General features: G+C 57.5%; 1 protein-coding gene across 16 annotated transcripts in view; it reads left to right on the top strand.

Annotated features, from left to right (window-relative positions):
- Positions 1-12673, top strand: part of EPS15L1 (epidermal growth factor receptor pathway substrate 15 like 1) — a 98409-nt gene that overhangs the window by 74493 nt on the left and 11243 nt on the right. For 8 of the 16 annotated variants that reach the window (XM_045047713.1, XM_023246793.2, XM_023246774.2 and 5 more), the window contains 2 exons: positions 3702-3834; positions 5974-6021. The exons of 4 other annotated variants lie outside the window; for them this stretch is intronic. In XM_045047713.1, coding sequence (XP_044903648.1) covers positions 3702-3834; positions 5974-6021 — 181 coding nt within the window. Of the gene's footprint in view, positions 1-3701; positions 3837-5973; positions 6022-12673 lie in introns of those variants that run through there. 4 more of the 16 variants (XM_023246782.2, XM_023246815.2, XM_045047694.1 and 1 more) reach the window with 2 other exon arrangements.

The raw sequence follows: 12673 nt of genomic DNA, 5'->3' as shown, positions 1-12673 counted from the left end.
TCCAGCTGTACACCGAGCCCTAACCTGGTAGGACTCTGTTTTCCCCTTCGGTTCTCTTTCTGTTTTTCAAGAAAAACATCGTGTGTATAAATAAAATGCTGAAGGAAATGAAAGTAAAGTGGCGAGAAGGCTTTTTTTTTTTTTTTTTTTTTTTTTGGCTTCTTGGTTTTGTTTTTTTGTGTGTGTTTTTTACATTGCCAGCTTTTCCCCTTCTGAGTGGGGTGGCAAGGCGATGCACACGGAGCCCTTTCTTGACTCCACCCTAAGTCGAGGTGTCCTCCTCTGCGTGGCGGTGCGGAGGGAAGGTGACCGCCAGAGAGCCGGTTCCAGCACATTCCTTCGGGAGAATCTTTGGGCTTGCTGCTGGCAGGGGAGGTCCTCCCACCCCCCAACCCGCAGAGATGTTTTTAGACCCGTGTTAATCCATCCCCTTGCTTTAAGAACAAATTCTGAGCATCTGAGAGTAAGAACAAGACCTGAACATAATTATTTCACTCCCTCCCCCCATGAAAAAAAGCCATCCGTGCCGTCCTTGGCTGGTCGTCAGGCCCTTTCCAGTCGTTTTTCCAGTGGTTTTTAAAGCTATGCATTCCTATTTAGGGCCGTTTCTTAAAAGGTGAGAGTAGCTTGCTTTAAACCAACTCTTTAAACCGTGAACCCAAACATGTTCCTCTCAGAGGTGCTTTTTATAGTGGCTTTTCTCTTCTTTTTCTTTTTTTTTTTTCTTTCTGAGCACGCTTCACGCTGTGCCAGCCCGGAGAGCCCCTGCCGGCTTCACTGAAACCCTTCTAAAAATAGCGACTTTCCCTGAAGCTGCAGCCTGAGGAGGAACGGGTCGGGTCCCAGAGGAGGCTTCTTGGGAAACCTGGAGTTGTGAAAATTGGGATTCGGAAATGTTGCTCTCGGGCTGTGTGGTGTTAGAAGTGCTGTGGCTCGCGGACGTGGTGGCAGTGGGCCTTTATGGGTGGAGCCCTGTCCCACTGGAGGGAGCTCACCAGCTCAGTGGGTTTGAGCACAGAGGGGACAGAGGGCCATCCTGGCCTGCAAGTGCCCTCCACCAGCTGGGGCCATCGCTATGGCTCGTGGTCCAGGCTGCAGCTCGTGGGCTGGATGGACGGGGACCCCGCGTACCCGACGCACAGCGGGGTGTGTCCAGAGGGCTCCAGCTGCCACTCCAGAGCTGGTGCATTCCCAATAGTCGGGACGAAGACTGGGGTCCACGTGGGGGGCCTTTGGGCTGGTCATGCCACCTCCCTGCTAAGAAATTGGTTTTGATTCCCGCCTGCCTATCTCAGGTTGTGCAGAAATCGCATGAGCCTGTGTTTGGTGAATGGCGGGGGCAGGAGCAGAACCCACATGCTCTCCCAGCAACTTTGCCCGCCATCCCTTACCCCCATTCCCAGACTACAGACTCTAAATAGACCTTGACACTTCGCCTCAACTCTCACGCTGTCGCCCTCCAGGGGCAGGGTCTATGGTTAATGGGAAACGGCAGGAATAAAACATCAGTAGCTGATGGGGCATCCGCAAGTTCCTATGGGCATCTAAAAGAATTTGACCACGGCCACACCCTTGGCATGATCATTTTGCCATCTTGGGCCAGTGTTTTTGGGGTGCCTGTTGGAGCTGTTTACACATGACTTCGTTGCATTTTTGCTGCAGTCCTAGAGCGAGGGCCTGTCATTATGGCCATTTCACGGATGAGGAAGCTGAGGCACCGAGCAGTTGGCTGTGGCAGGGCCGGGCCTCCAGCCCAGGCAGGGCCTCCCAGCCTCCTCCTGACCACTGCACTCTTTGTGCAGACGTTCCAGAAACTTGAGCTGCAGGACTCCCTGCCTTCTGTTCCTAAAAGGACAGGTGTCCACCGAGCCCAGAACGGGGGGGCAGTGGCTGCGGAGGGAAGAACCTCCTTGCCCTACCACAGTCCTGCCAGCCCCGTCTGCCCCTCTTGCTCTGAGCTTCCTGGGGGGCCGGCATGGTCTTGGCAGGGGACTGAGTCTTCCTCATTTGACCCCTGTCTTCCTCAGGGCTTTTGCTGTCCCACTGACCCCGCGACCTGTTCTGCCTCTTGGCTGCATCCACCTGTGTCTCTCTGGGCCCGAGGACAGAGCTCGGCCTGGTTCAAGGCTCCAGACCTATCACAGGGGGTAGGCCGCCGGCAGTGGAAGGCCCTGGCCCCGGAGGCAGATGACATGGCTTCCTAACTCCCTGACTCCACCACTGAGGTGCTCTGTGGCTGTAGGCTGCATCGCCTCTCTGTGCCTCAGTTTCCCTGTGTGTAAAACGGAAGCGGTTGTTGGGAAGATGAGAAGATTAGCAAGGAGCCAACATCTCCCACCCTGGAGGCCTCAGAGGGCTGGTAGAGGGGACCAGGATTGCCCAGCAGGATGTCCCTCTCGTGGGCTGGCCACCTCTTCCCCACTGGAGCCTGGTGTCTGTGACTGTGCCTGGGGCGGGGATTGCACGTCATTGTCCCTGTGCTCAGATCCCAGGGGAGGGGGAGCTGTGTGCCATGACTGGATCCCAGAGGAGGGAGGACTCAGGCCCTGTCACCCAAAACCTGCGCTGGCCCATCTGCAGCTCGTCCGTCTGCCGCTGGGGGTTTGTCGTGGCCCGGCACCTTACTGGCACTCTGCGCATGAGCTGCCCACGGAGACGCGTCACGGCCCGCCACGGGTGCTACCCCACCACCTGGGCGGGGGCCCGTGCCTGCGCACGGTGGTGTGTGTCCTGCGGCGTCCCACCAGGATATCAGGCAGGCACAGTTGGCAGAAAGGACTCTGGGGGCGGCGGTGAGGCTCGGTCAGTCTCTGAGAACAAGAGGGGATCGGGGTGGATGAGGTAGAGCTTGTCCCAGCTGGAGACCCTGTGTGCAGCGGGGCGCAAGGAGTTCCAGGGACCGGGGAATTGTCAAGGGGATGGGGCGGCCGCAGGGATGAGGTGGAAAAATCGGGCAGTGGGGGGGCACTGCCGAAGTCCCCCTGTACCTTGAAGAGCGCTGTAGAGGCCACCTGTGGGCACTGGGGCTGCAGACTGCTGTGCACCTACCTGTCCCCTCTACCCCCCAGCCCACCTGTGCATCTGTCTCACTGGGAGGGAGGCTCTGAGTTGCATTTGAGGTGGGGGGGTGGGGGTGGAAGGGCCGTGCTGGAGGTGAGAGGAGCCTGGCAGAGGCAGCTGAGCCGGTGCCGGCCGGAGTGGGCGGGGCAGCAGCACCCTCGGGCCACCTGGGGGCGAGGGGGTGCTCCGCTGCCGTTCTGACCCGGTGCTCAGCCCAGAGGCGGCACACGGAAGGGACTGCAGCTACTGCGAGGGCTTGGGCGGGGCCCATCTCTGAAGCATGAGCAGGAGGCCCAGGGGACCCTGGGGTCAGGAAAGACTCAGTGTCCCTGTGTGGGTAGGATGGTGCGTGTGGCAGGTCACACCCCTCTTGTGACATCAGCCCATCAAGGCACAGGGCGGCTCTCGCCTGCTCTCTCTTCGCTGGCTTGCCCGTCACAGGCCAGAGGACCCTGGCTGTTGAGGGTGGAGGAAAGCAGGGGTCTTGGGAGAGACCCGGGTCCCCGTGGGGCCGTGCCGCAGAGCCCCGGAGGGTTGGGGGCCTCGCCGAGGCTCTCGGTACGTGAGCGTTGGCTGAATGGACATCCGTTGCCTCCGTTTTAACGATTATTTTTGCCTCTCTTTCGTGTCCTCTCTTACAGCCCCCAACTTCTGGTCCTTTCACCTCCTCCTTTGGAGGGGCAGGATTCCCAGATGACCCCTTTAAAAGTAAACAGGACACTCCCGCTCTGCCTCCGAAGAAACCTGCTCCTCCGCGGCCTAAACCGCCCAGCGGTCAGTACGCTTTCTTCTCTCGCAGCGCCCGCCCCCCGTCGCAGGCCGGCGGCGGTAGGGGGACCAGGGGCTTCTCTGTTCACCAGACCAGAGTGGAGCAGATGTCGGGGGCCCCACACTTGGCGCAAGAGGGTCTCCCTACCGCTTAGGCCTGGGTCTGTGCACAGTGTGTGCCTGGAGCACGCCTCCCACCCCACCCACCCTCACCCTGTCCTGGGGGCCCCTGGGCTCCAGGCTCAGTGTGGGCCTCCGGGGTGGTCTCCAGAAGGCCCAGGGCTCAGCCCTTGTGGTGGCGTGTGTGGTCAAGATCTGGTGGCCCCTCTGGCTTCCCCTCCCACCCGAGCTGTTTTCCAAGTTGGCTGAGGCCTCCCCCTCGATACAGTGCCTCCCTGCTGGTTGAGGACTCGGCGTAGGGTTTGGGGTGGGGTCCTTTTGGCCGTGCTTGATGCAGGAGGAGGCAGGTGGCTCTGGGCTCCCTTCTGCTTGGCTCCCGCCCGGTGTCGCTCCCGAAAAGCTCTAAGCAGGGGGCTTCCCGTAGACCTGGCCCGTCCTGGCTGTGGCTGGTGCTGCTGATCTCTCTCTCGGCCCTGCCCCTGGGGCCCCACTCTCAGGAGAGGGCCCAGGTGTCCCCCTGAGGAGGCCAAGGACTCAGAGCTTGTGTGGGGACTCTGTCTCATATGATGGCCACAGGCTGACAGGCCAGGTTGCTGGACTCGAAAGGAGAAAGCTGTTGTTTCGAGTGGCAGAGGGATTCACTGCAATTTCCTAGCCCCTTCCTCCACCCCTGCTTACTGTTTTCTTGCTGCCCTGGCTTCAGGCAGTCTCCGCGACGCTGTCCTGAGTGGGTGGCCATAGGAGACCCACACGCTCCCTCGAAACTTGGTCCTGCCTGAGCTAGCTTCTGCCCTTCAGTCCGCCTGGGGCTCCACTCGGCGGCCCGTGGAACTCTCTAGTTGCAGCTGGTCATTGGTCCCAGGCCCTCCAGTCATCCCACACAAGGTCCACCTGTCCAAGTCCTCCTCTTAGCAGAGGTGAATGGAGGGGAAGTTATTTTTAAGAGGCCGCCTGCCCTGTCATATCACCTGAGCGAGCTACGGCTTGCTTTCAGGAGGACGGGAGCCCCGCCTGCAGGGCGGCTCTACGCGGACCCTGACAGTCTCCTGATGGAAAGTCATCAGGCCTCCGTGCTCCACCTGAAAGAAGGGAGCCACAGCATGCGTGCGCACGCCTGCATACCCCCCGCCCACGCATGGGTTCACGCTTATGTGCCTATGTGCGTGCTCACATGCTCACGTGCTGCTCACACGTGCAGACGCGTGTGCACACATGCACACATTCCCGTGCACCCTCGCCTGTATGTGTTCTCACACAGTGCTCCCACGCACCTGCATGTGCGTCGCACACGTCACGTTCTCACGCACACACGGGCTCGTACACGGGACAGTGCAGGAGGTGTCGGGCCTCAAGGAGATGCTCCAGAACTTCACGCTCAGGGTTTCTTGGAAACTCTTATTTCCGCCTCCTCCCCTTACTTGAACCAGTGCCGGATCTGCGTTTAAACTTGCTCTTCACTGTCCCCTTCCCCCTCGTGTCACCCTCTGCAAAGCCTCCGCGCCCCGTTTGGGCTTCTGCTTGTAGCGCACCGCGGACTTAGAAAGCAGAGAAGCCATCCGCATTTGGGAGAGGTTTGGGCCTGTATTCTGGGGAGTCTCAGGCTGCTTTGCTCTTGGCTTTGGGCCACCGTACCCTTGCTCTGCCGTGGCTGGTGAGGTGCTGGTGCCCCAAATATCCTGTTCATGTCCATAGACCCTCAGGGAGCACTTGTGGGTCTGTTCCCTAGCCAGCTTACCTAGCAAGACCTCCAAGAGAGGACGGGCACCATGATGGTCGTTTCTCAGAAGAGGAAAGGGAAGTGAGAGAGGTCACGTGGGCCACCCACTGTCACCCAGCAAAGTGGCAGCAGGGCCAGCCCTGGACCCAGCGACCTGCCCCCCCTGGGCCTCTCCATCCCTGTCAACAGTTGGAATGAGGTTCAGAGTGCTCTGGAGATGGGCGATGCGTGCGCAGTGTTTGATCTGTAACGGCCGCGACGTACCTGCGTTGAGGTCTAAATGTCTCTCGTCTGATTCTCTTACCTAGAAGCAGTGGCTGATCAGAAAAACTCTGTGCTGTACACACTGCTGGGTGGTAGGTACACGCCGTGTGAGCGTTGTCGTTTGAGCACTTCCAGCGGTGGCTCAGCTGCGATTTCGTACTAACCTCTAACAACACGGAAGTTGCCGGCCGTGTAGATGCACCCCACGCATGACATCTGAACTGAGCAGTTGACAGTTTAATGATTGCATCTGGGGCGGGGGGATGTGCACCCTGACACCACCCCTCCACGTCCACACCGCACAGAGCGAGACCGCGTAAGCCCCGGAGCAGTCGGGGGCGTTAGCTGGTTATTAGCAGGACAGGTCAGTGGACGAGTCTGGAGCCAGTCCTGCTCAAAGTGTTTGTTATGAGGACAGAGGGCACGACTTGTGTTTTCTTGGCTGCTTACAAGAGGCAGCAGCCAGGGAGATGTCCAAATTTTGTTTTTCTGTTTTTGTTTTTGTTTTTTAAGAAAACGAAGGCCAACCTTTTGAAAGTGAGGGAACAGAATGTGCTTCTCCGCTCTTCTCACTGACCGGGCCTTTTGCCGTGTGGAAAGGCCACCCGGACGGCATCTGAGGTGGCCACTGCCACCTGGGAACACCACATGGTCACTTTCAAGGGCCTTCCCAGCTTGCGGAAGGCCCCACTGTGGCCCCACCTTGGGGGCAAGGTGAAGTGGGTCCCCGGCTGCTGAGGGCCCTGTGGTCCTGGTGAGGGAGCCCTGCTCCATGGACATCCCAAGTGGACGGTCCAGACCGCCTGGCGAGAACGGTTTTTTCCACAAACCAAAACTCACGGCTTCGTGCCTGCACTCACAGAAACCAACATGAAGGCACGGCTCGTCCGTAGTAGGGTCTAGAACTCTGCCAGGTCTCTGCACCTGGAGGTGGCTCTGATATGTGAGGCCACTAGAATCCAGGATGGTAGGTCAGGCTCAGTCCGTGTTTCTGGACATTGGCGCAAGGACCAAGGGTCACGTTCTGGCTGTGCCATCTCCTTGAGGGGCTCTGGGCGAGTGCCTGCTCCTCACCAAGCCTCGGTTTCCCTGACTGAACATGGGACCGACTCTGGCCGAGCAGGGGCCGTGTGGAGAAAGTGCCCTGCACGGTGATGACCCTCGCTGTGATGTGTGTGATGTGTGTCCCCATCCCCTCCCCAGGGTCCCGGGACCAGGACACAGGTCCTCTTCCACAGGCTCCTTTCCCAGAGGCGGACAGAAGCTGGGCCCGAGGCAGCCATGTGCACGCCGGGAGTTACCAAGGGACCCTCTCCCCCACGAGATTGCAGTTTGGCAGAAACCTTTGCAGTTGAAAGAGAGCATGGGTAGCTGAACTTCAAAGAGGGCTCCAGGGTCCTCTCTGGCGAAGCTCAGCTCTTGTCGTTTGTGCGGGACGGGGTGCACGTTTGGGTCTGAGTCACGCATGGCCTTTTGGGTACCGTCTCTCGCATGCCGTATCTTGCAGCGTTCACCTTCTGTGGGAGTTGTTTTTGTTTGTTCTTAAAAGCTCCACTGAGGTTTGACGTGCAGTAAACTCGCGTATTTAAGTGTCAGCCTGTTGCGATCACGGTGGGGGACCGGCCACCTGGGAGCCTCACCGAGGTTCCCTGTGAAAGAGTTCTGGTGTCATGTACATGTGACTGGAGCAGCCCACGGCTGGCCATCGGCTTTCGCTGCTAAAGATGCAGTTCTATTTTGACCCGAGCCAGAAAGCGTGCCCTCCGGGCCACTGAGAATCACCCTCTGGGACACCTGGAGCTCCAGGGTCCACACTGAGTTCTCTGTGCTCAGAGCTCTTTTCTAGAAAGGTCTGTCAAGGTATTCAGTAAGCAGCAGGTGCCTGTTCTTGGTAGAGAGAATTGGTTTCTTCCAGGCAGATGCAAAACAGACCCCGCTCGCAGCCTCTGAAACCTGTCAGTTAAAGCTGGTGCTCGCACACCTCCCCCAGGTAAACAATGGTGTATTTTCTGCAACGGATCAGAGACCGAGATCAGTCAGAACTCACCGCTGAAGAGTTTCTAGGTAAAAGTTGTTGATTTGCAAAGGGAGAAACAGATTTTTTTTCAAGGGCAGGAAATGGCTGTGTGGGTGTCAGTGATTGGGCCTCCGCACCCCAGCGACAGATAGCGGGATCCTGCCCTCGGCCCCACCCTCCCCACTTCCTGCAAGTGCAGCCCTGCGCCCTGCCCGGCCCCTGCGGCGCCCCCAAGTCACCTTTAACCTCTCCGCAATTTAATTAGCCTTTTATTACTGCTAATGACCTTTTCACCTCCACAATAAAGCCATGCACATGCCCAGGTTGCCTTTTTTGGTCCCCTCCCACCTGCCCTCAGTTCGCCAACCGACACAGGGAAAATGAAATCGCATTTAATCTGAGTCCTGTTTGAGTCAAATGATTAAAAAACAAAACAAAACAAAAAAGCAGTCCTGTCCCCCCTGGAACGGGAGTCCCCTCCCACAGCTGTGTGTGGACGCCACGCAGGGTGACTGTGGCTTCTTGCTTTGGCCGGTTCTGGCTGCCGCCCACCCACAGGCCAGCCCGCTCACTGGGCGGTCACCCTGCCCGTCCCGGGTGAGCCGCCCGCGGGACTGGCTCGTGGAGGAAGCCCCGAGTTCCTCCACGGCACCAGCCCGTGTGCACGCTCGGCTCTCCACCTGCTCTGACAGGCCAGGCTGAGGCTGAAACCGGGGTGGCCGTCCTTCGCCCGTGTGGGTCCCGGACCTCTTGTTTGTCGCTCAAGATCCACTTTTAAAATGGCTTCTCCAGTTGAGCCGTGCGGTTAGCACCTCAACCTTGAACCTAACTACTTTAATTCCGTTCCCACGATGATTTCAAAGAGATAATTCGGTGGGTACAAGCGAAGTTCTAGAATGGGACAAGAGCGGTTCGCCGCCATCTCAAGAAGCCTGGAAAATTCTGGCACTTGCCGGCCAGCCTGGGTCGGGGTGCTGCAGCGGAGCCGCGGGCGCCCAGCCTGGTGGTGGAGCCCTCCTTTCCCGCTCGCCATCCCCGCCAGCTGGGGTGGGAGCGGGGGGGGGGGGGGACGAGCATCTGTGTCAGGGCTGGGGGTGACGCCCTGGCGGCACGCGCTCGCCAGCAGACCCTGCTCCCCGCAGACAGAGAAACGCCCTTTTCCTCTCAGCCTCTTCCTTGAGAAATGCCTGGAGATGGACTGTTCTCTGGGGTGCATTTCTGCTCTGCAAAGTTGGCTGAGTTTGAAAATAGAAGCATTTGCCTATCTTAGCACACGCCCACCCTCCTGCACCCCGGAGGGAAGATTGAGTGGGAGTTGAGTGACACAGTTGTCATCTGTAGCTCAGTGGCGTGGGGTCCCGGAGCAGAGGAATCCGAGTTCCTGGGGGGCTGTGGGGCCTCAGGGTGGGGTGTGGGCTTAGGGAGCCTGGACCCCCTGCCCATCCTGCCACCGACCGTGGGTGTGAATGGATAGGAGCCACTGCCCCGCCCCTGGTCCCCCGCCCCCTTCCCAGCCATCTTGAGGGCTTCATGTGCCTGCTGCCAGGCTTCCCCCAACCCCTTGGTTCCACTTAGAGCGACGTGAAGGAGCCTAGGAAGGTGTGCCCGGTGTGGCCCCTACTTCTCCACGGTCCCACATCCCCTCATTTCTCGATTCAAAGCACCGAGTCATTCCTTTGCCTTTGCCTTTGTCAGCTGAAAAACAGCATGTGCGTGTGGGGCAGGGGGGAGTCTGGCCATACAGAGAGCAAGAGTGGGGGGGTCCTCTGTTCTGCTAAGACTGGACTCACTCCTTCCAAGCTGCCCCCACAGTAGGAGGGAGCTCCTGGGGGGCTGTGCACCTCCAGTGCACACACGCTTTCTAACCGTCTTTCAGACCCGCCTATGACACTTGTGATTTTGTTAAATGTGGGCACGACGCCTTTCTGCCCGTGCCGAGGTAGCGATTTGGCAGCTTTGGAGCTCCTCCGTAGGGACGAACAGAGGCTGGGCCACCTCGGCCCTGTGGCACAGACCCAGGGCTCCCCCCCGTCTGGCTGCTGCGTAGCCACGAGCGTCTCCCCATCCCCTGCCAAGGCGCCCTGAGCCCCTGGGAGAGGTTGGCACAGGTCGGTGCACGGGGCTGTTCCAGCAGAGTGTGTCGAAGGCAAAATTCAAAGAACAAATGTGATTTTTGCAAAAGCAGAACTATGAGACCTGCAGTCTGTATTGTTTTTGTTGTAAAGACTGATCTGTAATTTGACAGATTGGTAAGTTGACTTGTAAGTCGCGAACTCCTCTCCCTGCTTTGGCACAGAACTAAATTAGCCCCTGTCGGGAGCCTTTTGTTGAAACTTCTTGAAAATCCTCTCTCTCAGTGATACGTGTGTCTTGAGGACCCAAAGAGTGTGGCCACTTTCCTTCCCCCTTTTCTCCTCTCTCTTCTGATGGCGGGTTGACCCCACATCCACGGGGTCGTCACCCAGCTCAATTCCATGACCTTTGACCACCCCAGACACCGTAGAGGCTGAAAAACATATCAGTTGTGGAGATGCCTGGTGGATAATAGTAAATATTTGTTCAGCTTTTCTCAACAATTCAGTACCAAACCTCATCCTGTTCCCCTCAATGCATTAGGCAGATTTTTCTTAAAATTCAGTAAATATTTTTAGTGGAAAATCTCAACGCTGTGATGGTGGGGACCTCAGATTTTATCTGCCGGGGCTGTGCTACTTGGCACGGCTTTGATCTGCGGGGTTTGCCTTCTCTCACATGTGCATCAGTGAGAGCGAGCACGGCTGGCATCTGCAGGGCTCCTCGCTTGCAAGCCGTTAGTTGGTCCCGAGCGCCGCGGTTGGAGAAGTGGGTTTCTTCCCTCCCTCGCCTCCCCCACGTCCCTCCAGATAGGTGGGGGCCGGAGGGAAACGCTGAAGTGTGTTGGTTGAAAAGCCGTCTCTTTCAGTCAAAGGTTCCCGAGGGATTATGAATTTGAAGCCTTGTGCTCTGCACGGGCTGCTTTTTTTCTCTCTTTCTCCCCACTGCCCCCGGTGAAGCTGTTTTGCTGAGGGCGGGGGTGGGGGGGGCGGGAAGGGAGAAGCCAAGAGTGCCCCCTCACCAGCCACAGTCCTCCCTTGTGGTGTGACAGTCAGAAGCGTGGCAATTGGGTGGGTGCCCGTGCCGTGGAGGGTGAGGGGCAGTCGCCCGAGGGTCCCCTGTTGTATAGGGTGAGGGGCAGCCGTGTGGACGTGTCCCGTGTTGGCATAAATGGCAGTTGTGTGAACGTCCTGTGTTGTGTAGGGTAATAGCTAAGGTGGGGCAGCTGTCCTGACCACAAACCTTTGTTTTTTTCTTTTCTTTTCTTTCTTTCTTTTTTTTTTTTTTTTTGTTGTTGTGTTTTCTTGTTTTTGTATTTATCTCTCAGCTCTAGAAACGTAGTTGCATTTTCCAGCTGTGGCCTCGAATCTTACAAATAGAGCCCAGCAAATGTCCAGTTGGGATGAAAAATGCACTCACACTTCGGTGCATTTTTGATATTTTTCCCCTTCAGGTTCATCGAGACCCTCAATCACCCAAAACCTCTTCCTCTCCTCCTAAGTAAAGACTTTCAAATAAGGGAATCTACCTCCCATCAAGAGTTTTGAGCATTCCCGGTTTTCTGTGTTTGTAAGCCCGTCATTTTTCCCATTGGCGGGCTGGGCTCTTGCGGACCCTTCCCGGGCAGAGGTTTCCTGAAAAGCGCGTTGGGAAAGGTGTGACAAGGGGGCAGTCCTGATGTCAGAGACTCAGGGGCGCCTGCCCGGGGCCCGGCCGCTTCCCCGATCCCGGGTGCCCAGGGTTCGGGGGGCAAGGGGGGTGGCACACACGGCCTTGAAAAGTTAAATAGGAGAATTAAAGAAATTTCTACCAGGGTGGAGCCGGCCACTGGTTTTTTTTTTTTTTTTAACAGCACACACTGTGGTAAACCATCGGGCTCGTATTGTTTTTGCCGAAGGCAGTCCTGTGTGCGGTTTCGGTGCACCGCTTGGGTAGCTGTTGAAACTGTTGCGGTTTGAAATAAGCCCTACTTTGCCTTTTCTTCAATCTTGCAGTCCTCTGTTAATGAGGACTCCTCTGAGGATTGGAGAGTCACCGTGGGCGACATGCCCGCAGCTCCCAGCCCCCGGGGGGTCGTCGCTTGGTGCCTCCTCGCTCACCACCTTCCCTCCGCCAAGGGGTCAGGCGGCGCCCCGCGCAGCCCTCTAGGAGTGGTGACCCCACGCCTCCCAAATGGCATGTGTCGGGAGTCACCCTGGTTAGTTTCTTTTCCAGCCCTTTCTAAAAAACGATGGCCGTTGCCTCCTCTGCACCGTGTTCCAGTCAGCATCTTTTCTTCCTTGTGGCACCTGGAGTTGTGGAAAAGGCAGAAAACGGGCAGTGACTTGGCTCAGGGGCACGGAGGCAGCTTAGAATGACTTTGTCACGTTCGAGATAAACTACACCTCAGAAAATCGGAAAAACGATTAAGGCGTTAGCAGAAGTGGTTATGTAAAAGCAGGAACTACACCCAGAATGTTTGAAAAGTGCAGCTGCTAAAAATAAATGGGGGTGCAGAGTAGGAAGTTTGGACCGAGGGCAGTCACGGTGTGCGTTTCTTTGCAGAAAGCCTCTGGTCGCCAGCACGGTGTCAGGCCAAGCCAGAGTCGCCACCGATTTTGCACGTGTCGGGTCCAGTAATTCAGCCTCTGCACCCGAGCACAAAAACAGACAAC

Source organism: Felis catus, chromosome A2 (genome assembly GCF_018350175.1).
Source record: "Felis catus isolate Fca126 chromosome A2, F.catus_Fca126_mat1.0, whole genome shotgun sequence".
NCBI classification, from domain to species: domain Eukaryota; kingdom Metazoa; phylum Chordata; class Mammalia; order Carnivora; family Felidae; genus Felis; species Felis catus.
Note: the sequence above shows the minus strand (reverse complement) of the source record. Positions and strands in the feature narration are given on the sequence as shown.